Source organism: Choloepus didactylus, chromosome 14 (genome assembly GCF_015220235.1).
Source record: "Choloepus didactylus isolate mChoDid1 chromosome 14, mChoDid1.pri, whole genome shotgun sequence".
In the NCBI taxonomy this organism is placed as follows: Eukaryota; Metazoa; Chordata; class Mammalia; order Pilosa; family Megalonychidae; genus Choloepus; species Choloepus didactylus.
In genome coordinates this window covers 55004488-55024900 of record NC_051320.1, presented here as the reverse complement: position 1 = coordinate 55024900, position 20413 = coordinate 55004488, and the positions used below count along the sequence as shown (strand labels likewise).

Here is a 20413-nt window from a genome sequence, read left to right as displayed (position 1 = left end):
AAACATCAACTATACAGAAAGAGATCTTGCAATAAAGGAAAAGAGATGAAAAAAAGATATGAACTATAACAACAAAAGAACAAAATGGCTGAGGTAAGTCAGTGCTGCCTTTATAGTAATAACACTTAATGTTAAAAGATTAAATTCCCCAATCAAAAGACACAAACTGGCAAAATGGATAGAAAAGCATGACCCAACTATATGTTATTTAAAAGAGACTCACCTTAGACCCAAAGTGATTGAAAGTGAAAGGATGAAAAAAGATATTCCATGCAAATAAAAAAACAAAAAAGAGCTGGGGTAGCTACACTATTCTTGACAAAATAGACTTTAAGTCAAAAGCTGCTACAAGAGACAAAGAAGGATGCTATATAACAGTAAAAGGGTCAATCCATGAAGAAGAAATAACAATCACAAATATTAACGCACGTAACCATGGTACCCCAAAATACATGCGGCAACAAGAGGCAAAACTTAAGTAATATACACCTATATAATAATGGTTGGAGATTTGATTCACCACTGCCATACATAGATAGAACATAAAGGGAGAAGATCAATAAAGAAACAGAGAACATGAATGATATGACAAATAAACTAGACCTAACAGACATACACACAACATTGAACCCCAAAACAGCAGGGTATTCATTCTTCTCAAGTGCACATGGATCATTCTCCAAGATAGACCATATGTTGGGAAACAGAACAAGAACCAATAAATTTACAAAGATTGAAATTATGCAAAGCATATTCTCTGACCAGAATGGAATGAAGCTAGAAATCAATAAAAGACAGAGAACTGGGAAATCCACAAGCACATGGAGGTTAAATAATACCTATTTATACAATCAGTGGGTCAAAGAAGAAATTACAAGGGAAATCAGTAAATATCTTGAGGTGAATGAAAACAAAAATACAATATATCAAAACCAGAGTGCAGTGAAGACAGTGCTAAGGGGAAATGTATAACCCTAAATGCTTATATTAAAAAAGAAGAAAGAACTAAAATAAAAAACTGAATTGACATCTGAAGGCACCAGAAAAAGAACAGCAAACTAAGCCCAAACCAAGCAGAATGAAAGAAATGAGAGAAGAGCTGAAATGAATGAAATAGAGAATAAAAAATAACAGCGAGAATTAATGAAATCAAAATGTTGGTTCTTTAAAAGGATCAATAAAATTGACAAACCCTTAGCTAGACTGACCAAGCGGGGCAGGGAGGGAGGAGAAGATGCAAACAAAAAAGATCAGAAATGAGAGGGTGAACGTTACTACTGACCATACAGAGACAAAAAGGATCATAAGAGGATATTATGAAGAACTCTATGCCAACAAATTAGGCAATCTAGATGAAATGGATAAATTCCTAGAAACACCAGAACAAACTACACTGACTCAAGAAGAAACTGAAAACTTCAAAAGACCGATTAAAGGTAAAAAGACTGAATCATTCACCAAAAACCTCCCAACAACAAAAAAAACCCAGAACCACATGGTTTCACAGGTGAATTCTACCAGTCATTCCAAGAAGAATTAACACCAGTCCTGCCCAAACTCTTCCAAAAAACTGAAGAGGAGGAATACTATCTAACTCTTCCTAGAAGGCCAACAGCACCCTTACACAAAAGCTAGATAAAGATACTACAAGAAAAGAAAATTGCAGAACAGTTTCTTCTATGAATACAAATGCAAAAACATCAACAAAATACTTGTAAATTGAATCCAACAACACATTAACAGAATTATACACCATGATCAAGTGGGTTTTATCCAAGATATGTAATGGTGGTTTAACATAAGAAAATCAATTAATGCAATACACCTTATTAACAAAGTGAAAGGGAAAATCACATGATAATCTCAACGGATGCAGAAGAGGCATTTGAGAAAATCCAACATCCTTTCTTGATGAAATCACTTAGAAAACCAAGAATAGAAAGAAACTTCCTCAACATGATAAAGGGCATATATGAAAAACACACAGCTAACATCATACTCAAAATTTAAAGACTGAAAGTTTTACCTCTCAGATCTGGAACAAGACAAATTGCCCACTGTCACTACTATTATTCAATGTTGTACTTGAAGTTCTAGCCAGAGCAGTTAGGGAAGCAAAAGAAATAAAAAGGCATCCAAATTGGAAAGGAAGTGGTAACAATTTCATTATTGCAGATGGCATGAACCTATATAAAGTCCCAAAATATCTACAACAAAACTACTAGAGCTAACAAACAAATTCAGCAGAGTGGTGGAGCACAAGATCAACATGCAAAAATTGGTACTGTTTCTATACACCAGTAATGACCAACCTGAGGAGAAAATCAAGAAAAAAGTTCCATATGCAATAGCAGCTAAAAGAATCAAATACCTAGGAATAAATTTGACCAAGGATGTAAAGGTCTCACAAGTGGAAAACTACAAAACTTTCCTAAAAGAAATAAAAGATGATCTAAATAAATGGAAGAACATTCCATGCTCATGAATTGGAGAACTAAATATTGTTAAGATGTCAATTCTACTCAAAGTGATTTACAGATTCAACATAATCCCAATATAAAATCCAACAACCTACTTTGCAGAAATGGAAAAACCAATTGTTAAATTTATTTTGAAGGGTAAGGCCCGAAAGAGCCAAAAATATATTGAAAAAGAATAAAGAAGTTGGAGGATTCACACTTCCTGATTTTTTAAGGCTTATCACAAAGCTACAGTGGTCAAAACAGCATGGTACTGGCACAAGGATAGTCATACAGACCAATGGAATCAAACTGACAGTTCAGAAATAGACCCTCAAATCTATGGCCAATTGGCTTTTGACAACATTGCCAAGTCCACTCAACTGGGACAGAACAGTCTCTTCAACAAATGGTGCTGGGAGAACTGGATATCTGCATGCAAAATAATGAGAGGACCCCTATTTCACACGATATATAAAAATTAGTTCTAAATGGATCAAAGACCTAAAACTTTAAAATTCCCAGAAGAAAACACAGGATCTTGTGTTAGGCAATGGTTTCTTAGACTTTACACCCCAAACACATGCAACAAAAGAAAAAACAGAAAAATGCGACCTCCTGAAAATTAAAAATTTCTGGGCCTCCAAGGATTTTGTCATGAAAGTGAAAAGACAACCTACCGAATGGGAGAAAATACTTGGAAACACATATGCGATAAGGGTATAATAACCAGAATATATAAAGAAATCCTATAATGCAGCAATAAAAACACAAACAAACCAATTTAAAGATGGGCAAAAGACCTGACTAGACATTTCTCCAAAGAAGATACACAAATAGCTAAAAAGCACATGAAACAGTGATCAACATCATTAGCTATTAGAAAATGCAAACCCAAATCACAATAAAATACCATTTTATACACCCGAGAATGGTTACCATTAGGAAAAAAAAAAAAAAACAGAAAATTATAACTGTGGGAGAGGATGTGAAGAAATAGGACCAATCATTCATTCCTAGTAGGAATTTAAAATGGTGCAGTTGCTATGGAAGATAAGATAGTTCAACAGTTCCTCAGAAAGCTAAATATAGAATTCCCATATGACCTAACAAACCCACCCTTAGGTATATACCCAAAAGAATTGACAGCAGGGACCCAAACAGATATTTGTGCACCGATGTTCATCATGGCATTATTCACAATTACGAAAAGATGGAAGCAACTCAAATATCCATCAACCAATGAATATATAGGTATATAGATACAATGGGATATTTTTCAGCTGTAAAAGGGAATGAAGAGGTGGGGCAAGATGACGGACTCGTGAACTGTATGTTTTAGTTACTCCTCCAGGAAAGTAGGTAGAAAGCCAGGAACCGCGTGGACTGGACACCACAGAGCAATCGGACTTTGGGCATACTTCATACAACACTCATGAAAACGTGGAACTGCTGAGATCAGCGAAATCTGTAAGTTTTTGCGGCCAGGGGACCCACGCCCCTCCCTGCCAGGCTCAGTCCCATGGGAGGAGGGGCTCTCAGCTCCGGGAAGGAGAAGGGAGAACTCCAGTGGCAGCCCTTATGGGAAACTCATTCTACTGATCCAAACTCCAACCATAGATAGACTGAGACCAGACACCAGAGAATCTGAGAGCAGCCAGCCCAGCAGAGAGGAGACAGTCATAGAAAAAAAACAACACGAAAAACTCCAAAATAAAAGCGGAGGATTTTTGGAGTTCTGGTGAACATAGAAAGGGGAAGGGCAGAGCACAGGCCCTGAGGCGCATATGCAAATCCCGAAGAAAAGCTGATCTCTCTGCCCTGTGGACCTATCCTTAATGGCCCTGGTTGCTTTGTCTCTTAGCATTTCAATAACCCATTAGATCTCTGAGGAGGGCCCTTTTTTTTTAATCCTTTTTTCTTTTTCTAAAACAATTACTCTAAGAAGCCCAATACAGAAAGCTTCAAAGACTTGAAATTTGCGCAGGTCAAGTCAAGAGCAGAACTAAGAGAGCTCTGAGACAAAAGGCAATCATCCAGTGGCTGAGAAAATTCACTAAACACCACAACTTCCCAAGAAAAGGGGGGTGTCAGCTCACAGCCATCATCCTGGTGGACAGGAAACACTCCTGCCCATCGCCAGCCCCATAGCCCAGAGCTGCCCCAGACAACCCAGTGTGACGGAAGTGCTTCAAATAACAGGCACACACCACAAAACTGGGCATGGACATCAGCCTTCCCTGCAACCTCAGCTGATTGTCCCAGAGCTGGGAAGGTGGAGCAGTGTGAATTAACAAAGCCCCATTCACCCATCATTTCAGTAGTCTGGGAGCCTCCCTACACAGCCCAGCAGCCCAGAACTGCCCTGGGGGGACGGCACTCACCTGTGACATACCACAGTCATCCCTCAACAGAGGACCCGGGGTGCACAGCCTGGAAGAGGGGCCCACTTGCAAGTCTCAGGAGCCACACGTCAATACCAAGGACTTGTGGGTCAGTGGCAGAGACAAACTGTGGCAGGACTGAACTGAAGGATTAGACTATTGCAGCAGCTTTAAGACCCTAGGATCACCAGGGAGATTTGATTGTTAGGGCCACCCCCCCTCCCTGACTGCCCAGAAACACGCCCCATATACAGGACAAGCAACACCAACTACACACGCAAGCTTCGTACACCAATTGGACCCCACAAGACTCACTCCCCCACTCACCAAAAAGGCTAAGCAGGGGAGAACTGGCTTGTGGAGAACAGGTGGCTCGTGGACGCCACCTGCTGGTCGCCACCTGCTGGTTAGTTAAAGTGTACTCCACAAAGCTGTAGATTTGATAAATTAGAGATAAGGACTTCAATTGGTCTACAAATCCTAAAAGAACACTATCAAGTTCAGCAAATGCCACAAGGCCAAAAACAACAGAAAATTATAAAGCATATGAAAAAAACAGACGATATGGATAACACAAGCACAAGCACCCAAATCAAAAGATCAGAAGAGACACAGCACCTAGAGCAGCTACTCAAAGAACTAAAGATGAACAATGAGACCACAGTACGGGATACAAAGGAAATCAAGAAGACCCTAGAAGAGCATAAAGAAGACATTGCAAGACTAAATAAAAAAATGGATGATCTTATGGAAATTAAAGAAACTGTTGACCAAATTAAAAAGATTCTGGACACTCATAGTACAAGAGTAGAGGAAGCTGAACAACGAATCAGTGACCTGGAAGATGACAGAATGGAAAATGAAAGCATAAAAGAAAGAATGGGGAAAAAAATTGAAAAAATCGAAATGGACCTCAGGGATATGATAGATAATATGAAACGTCCGAATATAAGACTCATTGGTGTCCAAGAAGGGGAAGAAAAGGGTAAAGGTCTAGGAAGAGTATTCAAAGAAATTGTTGGGGAAAACTTCCCAAATCCTCTAAACAACATAAATACACAAATCATAAATGCTCAGCGAACCCCAAATAGAATAAATCCAAATAAACCCACTCCGAGACATATACTGATCACACTGCCAAACACAGAAGAGAAGGAGCAAGTTCTGAAAGCAGCAAGAGAAAAGCAATTCACCACATACAAAGGAAACAGCATAAGACTAAGCAGTGACTACTCAGCAGCCACCATGGAGGCAAGAAGGCAGTGGCACGATATATTTAAAATTCTGAGTGAGAAAAATTTCCAGCCAAGAATACTAAATCCAGCAAAGCTCTCCTTCAAATTTGAGGAAGAGCTTAAATTTTTCACAGACAAAAAAATGCTGAGAGAATTTGCTAATAAGAGACCTACCCTACTGGAGATACTAAAGGGAGCCCTACAGACAGAGAAACAAAGAAAGGACAGAGAGACTTGGAGAAAGGTTCAGTACTAAAGAGATTCGGTATGGGTACAATAAAGGATATTAATAGACAGAGGGGAAAAATATGATAAACATAAACCAAAGGATAAGATGGCTGATTCAAGAAATGCCCTCACAGTTATAACGTTGAATGTAAATGGATTAAACTCCCCAATTAAAAGATATAGATTTGCAGAATGGATCAAAAAAAATGAACCATCAATGTGTTGCATACAAGAGACTCATCTTAGACACAGGGACACAAAGAAACTGAAAGTGAAAGGATGGAAAAAAATATTTCAGGCAAGCTACAGCCAAAAGAAAGCAGGTGTAGCAATATTAATCTCAGATAAAATAGACTTCAAATGCAGGGATGTTTTGAGAGACAAAGAAGGCCACTACATACTAATAAAAGGGGCAATTCAGCAAGAAGAAATAACAATCGTAAATGTCTATGCACCCAATCAAGGTGCCACAAAATACATGAGAGAAACACTGGCAAAACTAAAGGAAGCAATTGATGTTTCCACAATAATTGTGGGAGACTTCAACACATCACTCTCTCCTATAGATAGATCAACCAGACAGAAGACCAATAAGGAAATTGAAAACCTAAACAATCTGATAAATGAATTAGATTTAACAGACATATACAGGACATTACATCCCAAATCACCAGGATACACATACTTTTCTAGTGCTCATGGAACTTTCTCCAGAATAGATCATATGCTGGGACATAAAACAAGCCTCAATAAATTTAAAAAGATTGAAATTATTCAAAGCACATTCTCTGACCACAATGGAATACAATTAGAAGTCAATAACCATCAGAGACTTAGAAAATTCACAAATACCTGGAGGTTAAACAACACACTCCTAAACAATCAGTGGGTTAAAGAAGAAATAGCAAGAGAAATTGCTAAATATATAGAGACGAATGAAAATGAGAACACAACATACCAAAACCTATGGGATGCAGCAAAAGCAGTGCTCAGGGGGAAATTTATAGCACTAAACGCATACATTAAAAAGGAAGAAAGAGCCAAAATCAAAGAACTAATGGATCAACTGCAGAAGCTAGAAAATGAACAGCAAACCAATCCTAAACCAAGTAGAAGAAAAGAAATAACAAGGATTAAAGCAGAAATAAATGACATAGAGAACAAAAAAACAAAAGAGAGGATAAATATCACCAAAAGGTGGTTCTTTGAGAAGATCAACAAGATTGACAAGCCCCTAGCTAGACTGACAAAATCAAAAAGAGAGAAGACCCATATAAACAAAATAATGAATGAAAAAGGTGACATAACTGCAGATCCTGAAGAAATTAAAAAAATTATAACAGGATACTATGAACAACTGTATGGCAACAAACTGGATAATATAGAGGAAATGGACAATTTCCTGGAAACATATGAACAACCTAGACTGACCAGAGAAGAAATAGAAGACCTCAACCAACCCATCACAAGCAAAGAGATCCAATCAGTCATCAAAAATCTTCCCACAAATAAATGCCCAGGGCCAGATGGCTTCACAGGGGAATTCTACCAAACTTTCCAGAAAGAACTGACACCAATCTTACTCAAACTCTTTCAAAACATTGAAGAAACTGGAACACTACCTAACTCATTTTATGAAGCTAACATCAAGCTAATACCAAAACCAGGCAAAGATGCTACAAAAAAGGAAAACTACCGGCCAATCTCCCTAATGAATATAGATGCAAAAATCCTCAACAAAATACTTGCAAATCGAATCCAAAGACACATTAAAAAAATCATACACCATGACCAAGTGGGGTTCATTCCAGGCATGCAAGGATGGTTCAACATAAGAAAATCAATCAATGTATTACAACACATTAACAAGTCAAAAGGGAAAAATCAATTGATCATCTCAATAGATGCTGAAAAAGCACTTGACAAAATCCAACATCCGTTTTTGAGAAAAACACTTCAAAAGGTAGGAATTGAAGGAAACTTCCTCAACATGATAAACAGCATATATGAAAAACCCACAGCCAGCATAGTACTCAATGGTGAGAGACTGAAAGCCTTCCCTCTAAGATCAGGAACAAGACAACGATGCCCGCTGTCACCACTGTTATTCAACATTGTGCTGGAAGTGCTAGCCAGGGCAATCCGGCAAGACAAGGAAATAAAAGTCATCCAAATTGGAAAAGAAGAAGTAAAACTGTCATTCTTTGCAGATGATATGATCTTATATCTAGAAAACCCTGAGAAATCGACGATACAGCTACTAGAGCTAATAAATTTAGCAAAGTAGCGGGATACAAGATTAATGCACATAAGTCAGTAAAGTTTCTATATGCTACAAATGAACAAACTGAAGAGACACTCAAGAAAAAGATACCATTTTCAATAGCAACTAAAAAAATCAAGTACCTAGGAATAAACTTAACCAAAGATGTAAAAGACCTATACAAAGAAAACTACATAACTCTACTAAAAGAAATAGAAGGGGACCTTAAATGATGGAAAAATATTCCATGTTCATGGATAGGAAGACTAAAGGTCATTAAGATGTCAATTCTACCCAAACTCATCTACAGATTCAATGCAATCCCAATCAAAATTCCAACAACCTACTTTGCAGACTTGGAAAAGCTAGTTATCAAATTTATTTGGAAAGGGAAAATGCCTCGAATTGCTAAAGACACTCTAAAAAAGAAAAACGAAGTGGGAGGACTTACACTCCCTGACTTTGAAGCTTATTATAAAGCCACAGTTGCCAAAACAGCATGGTACTGGCACAAAGATAGACATATACATCAATGGAATCGAATTGAGAATTCGGAGATAGACCCTCAGATGTATGGCCGACTGATCTTTGATAAGGCCCCCAAAGTCACTGAACTTAGTCATAATGGTCTTTTCAACAAATGGGGCTGGAGAGTTGGATATCCATATCCAAAAGAATGAAAGAGGACCCCTACCTCACCCCCTACACAAAAATTAACTCAAAATGGACCAAAGATCTCAATATAAAAGAAAGTACCATAAAACTCCTAGAAGATAATGTAGGAAAACATCTTCAAGACCTTGTATTAGGCGGCCACTTCCTAGACTTTATACACAAAGTACAGCAACAAAAGAGAAAACAGATAAATGGGAACTCCTCAAGCTTAGAAGTTTCTGCACCTCAAAGGAATTTCTCAAAAAGGTAAAGAGGCAGCCAAGTCAATGGGAAAAAAATTTTGGAAACCATGTATCTGACAAAAGACTGATATCTTGCATATATAAAGAAATCCTACAACTCAATGACAATAGTACAGACAGCCCAATTATAAAATGGGCAAAAGATATGAAAAGACAGTTCTCTGAAGAGGAAATACAAATGGCCAAGAAACACAAGAAAAAATGTTCAGCTTCACTAGCTATTAGAGAGATGCAAATTAAGACCACAATGAGATACCATCTAACACCGGTTAGAATGGCTGCCATTAAACAAACAGGAAACTACAAATGCTGGAGGGGATGTGGAGAAATTGGAACTCTTATTCATTGTTGGTGGGACTGTATAATGGTTCAGCCACTCTGGAAGTCAGCCTGGCAGTTCCTTAGAAAACTAGATATAGAGTTACCATTCGATCCAGCGATTGCACTTCTCGGTATATACCCGGAAGATTGGAAAGCAGTGACACAAACAGATATCTGCACGCCAATGTTCATAGCAGCATTATTCACAATTGCCAAGAGATGGAAACAACCCAAATGTCCTTCAACAGATGAGTGGATAAATAAAATGTGGTATATACACACAATGGAATACTACGCAGCAGTAAGAAGGAACGATCTCGTGAAACATATGACAACATGGATGAACCTTGAAGACATAATGCTGAGCGAAATAAGCCAGGCACAAAAAGAGAAATATTATATGCTACCACTAATGTGAACTTTGAAAAATGTAAAACAAATGGTTTATAATGTAGAATGTAGGGGAACTAGCAATAGAGAGCAATTAAGGAAAGGGGAACAATAATCCAAGAAGAACAGATAAGCTATTTAACGTTCTGGGGATGCCCAGGAATGACTATGGTCTGTTAATTTCTGATGGATATCGTAGGAACAAGTTCACAGAAATGTTGCTATATTATGTAACTTTCTTGGGGTAAAGTAGGAACATGTTGGAAGTTAAGCAGTTATCTTAGGTTAGTTGTCTTTTTCTTACTCCCTTGTTATGGTCTCTTCAAAATGTTCTTTTATTGTATGTTTGTTTTCTTTTTAACTTTTTTTTCATACAGTTGATTTAAAAAAGAAGGGAAAGTTAAAGAAAAGAAAAAAAGAAAAACAAGAAAAAAAAAAGATGTAGTGCCCCCTTGAGGAGCCTTTGGAGAATGCAGGGGTATTGGCCTACTCCACCTCGATGGTTGCTAACATGACCACAGACATAGGGGACTGGTGGTTTGATGGGTTGAGCCCTCTACCATAGGTTTTACCCTTGGGAAGACGGTTGCTGCAAAGGAGAGGCTAGGCCTCCCTATGGTTGTGCCTAAGAGCCTCCTCTCGAATGCCTCTTTGTTGCTCAGATGTGGCCCTCTCTCTCTGGCTAAGCCAACTTGAAAGGTGAAATCACTGCCCTCCCCGCTACGTGGGATCAGACACCCAGGGGAGTGAATCTCCCTGGCAACGTGGAATAGGACTCCCGGGGAGGAATGTAGACCTGGCATCATGGGACGGAGAACATCTTCTTGACCAAAAGGGGGATGTGAAAGGAAATGAAATAAGCTTCAGTGGCAGAGAGATTCCAAAAGGAGCCGAGAGGTCACTCTAGTGGGCACTCTTACGCACAATTTAGACAACCCTTTTTAGGTTCTAAAGAATTGGGGTAGCTGGTGGTGGATACCTGAAACTATCAAACTACAACCCAGAACCCATGAATCTCGAAGACAACTGTATAAAAATGTAGCTTATGAGGGGTGACAATGGGATTGGGAAAGCCATAAGGACCACACTCCCCTTTGTCTAGTTTATGGATGGATGAGTAGAAAAATAGGGGAAGGAAACAAACAGACAAAGGTACCCAGTGTTCTTTTTTACTTCAATTGCTCTTTTTCACTCTAATTATTATTCTTGTGATTTTTGTGTGTGTGCTAATGAAGGTGTCAGGGATTGATTTAGGTGATGAATGTACAACTATGTAATGGTACTGTAAACAATTTAAAGTACGATTTGTTTTGTACGACTGCGTGGTATGTGAATATATCTCAATAAAATGAAGATAAAAAAAAAAAAGAAAAAAAAAAAGGGAATGAAGCCCTGATACATGCAACAACATGGCTTAACCTTGAAGACTTCATGTTGAGTGAAATAAGCCAGACAAAAAAGGACAAACATTATAGGATCTCACTGTTTTGAAAGAATTAGAATAAGCAAATTCATAAAGTCAGAATCTAGAACAGGTTACCAGGGGCTGGGTTGGGGTAGAGAATGGGGAGTTAATGCTTAATTTGTACAGAATTTCTATTTGGGTTGATTGTAAAGTTTTAGAAATGGATACTGGAGATGGTACAACATTGTGAGTGTAATTAAACAGCACTGAATTATATATGTGAATGTGAGTAAAGAGGAAATTTCAGGTTGTATATATGTTATTAGAATAAAAATTAAAAGATAAAACATAGGTCTGTGCCAAGCAGCGAACCCCATTATAAATGATGGACTATGGTTAATAGTACAATTATAAAAATGTCCTCTCATGAATTGTAGCACATGTACCATATTAATGCAATGTTAGTAATAGGGTATTGGAAAAAAATTCACACCAATGTAACTATGGACTATAGTTAATAGTACAATTTAAATACTTTTCCATTATTTTTAACAAAGGCACCACACTAATGCAAAGTTGCAATAATAAGAAGGTGAGATATGTGGGAATGCTTTTTTTTTACATGAGTTTTCTATAAACCTACAACTTCTCTAACTAAAAGAATTAAATTAAAAATTACATAAAAATATTAATATGTAAATAATTATAATTATTTCATATTTTATTTGGAATTATGTAGGGAAAATGATTAGATAACCCTCTAATTGTAATTTAATAGTAACTCAATTTTTTATCTCAGTGATCTGAACATTGCGCATTTAAAATCTTTTAAATAGTGCTTAAAAGAAACAATGAACTAATTCTTTTTAAATTCAAGGAACATCTCAAAATTTGAATATATATATAACTTTATTAGGAAGAGCATACAATATGTTTTTTAAATTTTGTTTATAATATGCAAAGCACATCAGTCATTTTCAACTAAGTTATAGAAATGAGATGGTATATATGAGTATTTCCTGTGAGAAAATTTTTACCAATATTAAAGGTGCTGAATATTAAAAAGGATCAAAGAAATTAAAGCCACAATATTTCTAACTTTTTTTTTTTTTTTTTTTACCTGCAGTGTGAGTATCTTTACTGCATTCCATAGTATTCCAATAAATTCTTTCATTCTTTCTTCAGGACTTCTGCAGCCTTCAGATATATTCAGCACGGATTTCACAGGAACAGACAATGGCCGGGATTCTAAGCATAAGAATAACTAGTTATTTGACAGAACCTTACCTTACAGTCTCAGAATCTCTCAATTATTAAAATTGATTTTGATATTAAATCAAAAGTGGTATGTGATTACATACAAGGCAGATCTATTTATTAATAAAATGAAATGTAATACTTCATTCCCTAGATTGTTATTAAGAATTTCGTTCATCCAAAATAAATTAGAAAATTTCAACATATTTATAACAAAGTTTTATAAATTACTTTAAACAATTTAATAATTCATAGCAAAATATAACTATTATGTCTAAACAGATCCAGATATGTATATGTAATGTTAAAGCAAACATAATTTATGTGTATTATTTACAAGTACTTTTTAAGAGGTATAAAATAAATCAGATTTTGCTTTTCAAGACTTTTACAAAATTAAGTCCAATTATCCTAGGATGTTCTCAGAAAAAGGTGCTACCATATTACCAGTGTGCTCATTTGAATTCTGATAATGAGTAATTGTTACATCTGGTCACATTTCTCCTCTCCTCCCATCTTGTTTCATATATCTGCATTTATTCTAGATTTTAAATACCTTAAGGGCATGGTATTTATTTATATTTTCATTGACTAGCACATAGTGCATACAAGAATGTAAAGAAAACAAGTCTGGGAGATATCCATGGAGTTACCTGGAGGCAGAGCATTTCAGGTAGATGGAAAAACACTGCAAAAGTCCTGAGCTAGGAATGTGCTTGGAATTTTCAAGCAACAGTATAGAAGCAAGGATGCTATAGCAGAGTGAATAAGACTGAGAGACATAGGAGATGAAGTCAGAGCCATACGTAGGGACTAGATCATACAGGGTTTACGTAGGCCATGATAAGGAGATAGGCTTTTATTGTGAGAGAGCTTAGAAATAAGTAATTCTGAACAGAGTCATGACATTATTGGAAATGTGTTTTGAAAAGATGTTTAAGGAGGCTGTACAAAAAATACAAGCTATGAGACTATGGCTAAAATCCAAGCAAGAGATAATGGTGGCAGCAATAGAGGTGGCAAAACTAGCAAAATTCTGTGTCCATTTAAAATCAAAGATATAGCCAACAGTGTTTACTGATGGATTTAATGTGTGGTAAGAGAGAAAAGAGGAGCAGGAATCACTACAAGGTTTCAGGTTTCAGCAAGTGGAAGAATAGAGCTGTAGGAAGAGGAGGTTTGAGGGAAAAAGAAATTTAGTTTCGGACATGTCAAGGTGAGCCTGCCATTTTCATCAAAATGAAGATACTAAGGTAGCAAATGAATAAAAATCAGTTGATTGTAGACAATCAACTTACTGATGATTTAAATCCAAGAAATGTCCTCACAATAACAATCAGGAGAGTGCTTGCTTGACCAAACAACTGGACACCAAAACCTGGCCAAGTTGACACATGCAGTTAACAATCACAATTAGTTAGGGAAGTACCATACAACTTGGTACATTATTATTTTTCTTCATTTTAGGGCCATGGAAAAAATAATGCACTTGGAGTCAACTTTAATTAGTGTTTCAACTATGTCTCTTCCCAGCCATATGATCTGGGGAAAGCAATTTAACTTCACTAAGTGTTAGTTTCCTAATCATAAAAAAAAAGTTAATAATACCTATATCTAACATCAAGAATATTTATTCGCTTTATATGTAGTAATGTATACAAAAACAGTTTATAAAACTTCTAAAAATATAAGAAATAATGATAATTAACTAATAAATTATATATAGAAAAGAACTTGAATATTACCAGATCTGAAATACAGTCACTCTCATTTTCAATAGAAATTAACCCAACTTAAATGCCATTTCTTCTGAGAAATGGTCAATAATTTCTCAAAATTAGATTTGGTCATTCCTCTATAATTTCACAGACTGTTGACATCATTATTGTGCCAGTTTGAATATATTGTGTCCCCCAAATGCCATTAACTTTGATGTAATCTAGTGTAGGCAGACATTATCAGTGTTGATTAGATTGTAATTCTTTGAGTGTTTCTTTGGAATGTGCCCCACCCAGCTGTGGGTGATGACTCTGATTGGATAATTTCCATGGAGGTGTTGTTCCGCCCATTTGGGGTGGGTCTAAGTTGAGTCACTGGAGCCATATAAATGAGCTGTTGGGCAGAGGGAAATCAGTGCAGTTGAGAGTGACTTTCTGAAGAGGAGCTACAGCCAAGAAGGACATTTTGAAGAAAGCACAGGAGCTGCAGATGAGAGAAAGTTTGAAGACGGCAGTTGAAAGCAGACTCTTGCTTCAGAGAAGCTAAGAGAGGACAAATACCCCAAGTGCAACTAAGAGTGACATTTTTGAGGAACTGCAGCCTTGAGAGGAATGTCCTGGGAGAAAACCATTTTGAAACCAGAACTTTGGAACAGACGCCAGCCACGTGCCTTCTCAGCTAACAGACGTTTTCCAGACGCCACTGGCCATCTTCCAGTGAAGGTACCCAATTGCTGATGTGTTACCTCGGACACTTTGTGACCTTAAGACTGTAATTGTGTTATCAAATAAACCCCCTTTTATAAAAGCGAATCCATCTCTGGTGTTTTGCATTCTAGCAGCATTAGCAAACTAGAACAATTATGTATAACATATTTAATTCTTCATGGTATAATAAACATTTGAATGCTTGTCCTTCCAAAAGCAATAGTTGAGCATAGCAGAATGGCATAGCAATAAATGGCAGTGGTTAATGGTTGGATATGGAAGACATATTCTGGGTTTTGCCATCTACTATTCTTAATCTTCCCATGAGAAATAACCTTTTTACACATATTAATTAATGCATCACCAATTACAGAAAATTGCTGAAAAAGCATAAAGCTAAAAACTCCAGGCCAAAGTATTAAATGACAATATTTTTGCCTCTGTATTTCAGTAAATGACTTATATTAGAACATGCCTTTCCCGTTTTAAAGCTGAATTGGAACCGAAATAATTATTCAAAGTCAGTATGTCAAAAACCTCTGTTCTTATTTTGAGGATTTGGGTAATGATGTCAATGGCTAAATGATAACTCTAAGTATCCAATAATACGTATAAACAAATGGCACCAAATATTGACAACTGATACCAAATGGCCTATGTTATGAAGTTCAAGATTCTCACAATAACAAGATCGCTTCATGATATCAAAGTGTCAAAAAAACATTTGTTCAGCTGCAATAACTCAGCTCTCGCAAAAGTGCCCCTTAGAATTAAGCCTTTTCTGTTTCAGGTTTTTATCATCTGATGTATAAATGCCTTGAAGAGAGAAGCACTTTCACTAAAAAAGGTCACATTTAGTATTTATTCAATAAGAAATGGTGACTTCAAACAGGATAATAATAAAGAAATTTCCTATAGTAATTTTTCCTTCAAATACAAGACTTCTAGTCATCAATTTATATGTTTCTGCATTGAATTCTGTATAGTTCTTATAACAAGATAGTATACATTTACTGAAAGGACAATCATGTTCCTTTTATCTATTTATTTCATATAGCACCTGGTATAGTGTTTGCTCAGAAAATACAGGTTGAATCAATCAATCAATCAATACCTTTAAAAAAGAAAACATTATACGGGCAACTTTTTGAAATCCTTTCCTAACAGCACATTATTTGACATTTTAATGAAAATAATGTATTTTGTGTAAAGTGCATTTATATTCATTATTTATGTTTTAATTTTATTTGAAATTTTAAATAATCATTGAGAAGAACAGTATGCCAATCTTTCTCTTTTATGTTCATGGGAAATTAAGCACTTCAGTTATATGCACAAAACAACACTGTGCCAAGGGCAGCTGCCTTCACCACAGGTGAATTATCTAGAAAGAAAATTTTAAAATTAAAATTAAAAACCTCCTGAGAATAAGACTTAGACTTAAGTTGTAGATCATCTTGGAGAGACAGTAAGCTTTAAACATTCTTAGGCAAACAGAGAAGGCAAATACCAAAGAGCCCATAAAGGAAATTGAGGTTCCTGAGATAAAGAATCTAGAGTAGCAAGCTTGAAAGAGAGAAAAAGGGACTAAAAGTAGGACCTCAAGCCAGCCTTGTTTTCATTACAAGTTTTCAGAAAGCTTGAGACTGAGAGCTGAACACCAGGCTATCTAAAAGAGTAAACTTGTCTTCATGCCCCCACACTTTTCCTCTTACAGTCTTTCAAGTCTCAGAAAATAGCAGTTCTACCTCTCCAATTTCTCAAGTGGGGAAAAAATTAAAAATAACAACTGATCCCCTCTTTCATACCACCAACACAAATGATTGGCATTATCTTGTTAGCTCCACTCCAAATATATCCTTTATTTGTCCTTATATCTTCTAGTGACACCACCCTGTTCCACGTCACCATGACTGCAGACATAGACTGTAACAACAGCCATATGGTAACTGCTCCACCTGCTTCAAAACTTTCTTCCCTACAGTCTATTCTCAACACTGCATCCAGGTGATACTATAAGCCAATTAAGGTCATATCACTCCCCTATTAAAAATCCTTCAATGGCATTCCATCTCACTCACTTTTACTAGTCAAGGTCCTTAAAATGGCTTATAAGTTTCCACAGGATCTGGCTCCTCAGCTGTCTTTATGACTTCCCCTTCTGTCCCTCTATCCACTGTTCTCTGCTTCAGCCACGTTGGCCTCTTTGATGTTCCTTGAAGGTGCCCAATGTGCCACAGCCTCATAGCTATTGCCCCAGCTGTGCTTTCTTCCAGTTATCTACATGGCTCACTCCTTGCTTCTTTCAGGTTACCCTTTAATGAAATCCTTCCCCATCACACAATGTAAAATAGTGAAACACCATCCTCTCCCCTTCCTTGAGACTCCCTACTCCCTTCATGCTGCATTATTTTTCACCATACCATTAATTAATATTTCACACAGTATATACATTTTTATCATCTGTTTGCCCTCATTCAAATATAAGCCCATATGAGCAGAACCATTTTCATTTTTCTATAATTCTAGCATCTAGAACAGTGTCTGGCACAGAGATGACATTTGTTCATTCAAAAAACATGTGCTAGGTACTCTTCTAGACACCAGGGAAACAGCAGTACCAAAAAAAACGAAAAAAAGAAAGAAAAAAGAAAAAAAAAAGGAAACTCCCTGCTCTGCTCTCACAGAGCTTATAGTCATCCAGAAAATACTTGTCAAAAAGATAAACTATAACAAGATTTTAATGACTGTAACCATTCTATTACTGTTGGACTTTAAGTTTCCAATTTTTTCTGAAGTAAAAATGAAGTCATTAGTGAACTAAAGTTACTGAAAAAAATGCACATTTATATTATCATGGAATGCGAAAGAAATAAACATAACAATTATCATGGAATGTGGAATAAATAAACATAACAAAAGGCAAAAATAACAGGAAGTGATCAGTAAATTTTACTACAAAAAATTTTAAAACAATTTGTAAATTAAATTAAATGAAATTAAATTAAATTCCCAACTGTGGTAATCAAACAGGCAATTAGTAAACATCATGCTGAGTAACTGTATTGTCTCTAAAATGACAAGTGGGCTTGTATAAGACATGGCTTTTGGTTCTGATGAAACTTAGGCTCTAATTAGTAACAAAACAATGCATTTAAGTGGTAAGCTTTATGGAAATGAGAGACAGTGACAAAGATATTTTAGGGAAAGAAGCCATTTATAAAACTTCAAGCATTTGAAAAGATTTATTGAAGGAGGTGTGACTTGAGACAGGCCTTGAATGAACAAGAATTGGATCATCCCAGGGGATTTAGGAAATCATAATAATGAGCAAAAAATCAAACCTGGGGAAAATACATGCAATACACCTATGACAGACTAAGAGTATAGCTGGTAAGAGTCCTGCTTTTGCTGCTAGCAGCAATATCACTGAACTTTCACAAAAATCCTATGAATTGAGTGCCGCTATTATCCCATTTTTAAAGATGAAGGAAATGGTGCCTCTGCTAGAATCCTCTTCCTCCATTTATCTACATGGTTCACAGTTATTTATCAATGAAAGCAGTTGCCCAAGACCGCATATCAGTGTGGTTTCAGACCTGCATTGTTAACCACTACTCCACAATGCCTTATAGAAACCAGGAATATCAACATGTAACAAGAGACAAGAATACTGGATTGACGAACATAGTAGAAAAGGAATCACACCCCAATTACCTCTCTCTCAATCCTCCATTGCCTCAAGTTTTGGGATATCTCAGAATAAGTTAGGGAGTTTCAGCACAGCAGGAAAAAGATAGAGAAATGCTGATTTGTGAATCTTATTATTCTGTGATCTTTCCATTAAGTGGGTGTGGCCTAGAAAACACTTGAAAATGAGACAGAGGAAAATAATCCAAGACTACGAGCTATGGAAAAGTTGCTTAGTTCAATTCAATAAGCATTACTGAGTGCCTACTTGTGCTAGGTCCTGGTGAAACAAGTATGTATAGGATTGGAGTCATGAGTTTGAGGCGCTTAAATTCTAAAGAGTGAGATGGATGAGTAACTCAAAAAATGTTATTGTAATGTGGGAAATGCAATAATTGCAAAAGCATTGTCTTATAATGACCTCTTATTCTGCTCTTAAAACACATGAATAGCTATGAAAAAGAAGATATTACTAATTTACGGCCCTAAAAATGATTTTGGGGTCTCTGGAAATAAATACAAATTTATATATCCCTCTTCTAAAAGGCAAGAAAAAGAAAGGAGTCAATTTTTAGCTTCAAAAAAATACCCTAAATCTGTATTTTCTTCTCCATTTCCTTGGCTATCAATATGGAAACATCTTTATCACCATAAAGTAGGATAACTCACAGTTCTGCAAAGGATCTTCCTTCTTCAGTTTCATCCTACAAACTACTCTCAACATAGACTACTATTCAAGAAGGAATAGTATCTTCAATTGAAAACCAAAGTTCCCATTCTGGCTTTCAAAGCAGTGTATAAACTGGTCTTGCCTCTCTGAATCCATTCAACCTTATTCTCCGCTACTTCTACTAAAGAATCTCCACTCCAGCTATGTCCTCTCCCTGCTGGGCCCCTCTTAGCTGATCCAAACCCTATCCATTTAAGACTAACTTAAAGTTGCACCTCCTCAGTGAAAACTTTTCCAATTCCTGAAGCCTGTAGTAGTAACAGCTCCTTTCCCTAAAATTTCCTCAGTTCTAAAAAGTCTACCAATTATGCACATTACTTTTATCTCTCAGTAAGAACCTAAAGTTCATCAGAGCAGAAGCCATGTCATATACTACTTTCAATTTCCCAGAGCACATAACACATAGTTAAGAACACCATAGGAACTCAACATTATATTTACTAATTATCTGACTAAAGATAAAATTTTACTTCAATATCCTGGGTTGTGTACCTTGACTATTCTTACCATAATTGAACATTTTAAAACATTCCTAAATTTCTGATGTAATAGAAAGGCCCTCAAAGATTATATGTACTAATTGAAATCATAACACAAGTTCTACTATTAAATACTCCTGAATTTTTGATAAATAACCACTGGGAAATCCAGGATATCAATTTAAACAAGCATAAGGACAGGAGAAAAAGTCAAAGGATTAAGAAATGT

At 36.4% G+C, this 20413-nt stretch overlaps 1 protein-coding gene across 10 annotated transcripts in view; it reads right to left on the bottom strand.

Moving 5' to 3' along the window:
• VPS13B (vacuolar protein sorting 13 homolog B) overlaps nucleotides 1-20413 on the bottom strand; it is a 1017676-nt gene that overhangs the window by 547292 nt on the left and 449971 nt on the right. For all 10 annotated transcript variants that reach the window (XR_005211694.1, XM_037803400.1, XM_037803396.1 and 7 more), the window contains one exon: nucleotides 12723-12850. Coding sequence is in view for 9 of the 10 variants with exons in the window: in XM_037803400.1 (XP_037659328.1) it covers nucleotides 12723-12850 (128 nt within the window). In the remaining variant the exon portion in view is untranslated. The remainder of the gene's footprint in view (nucleotides 1-12722; nucleotides 12851-20413) is intronic.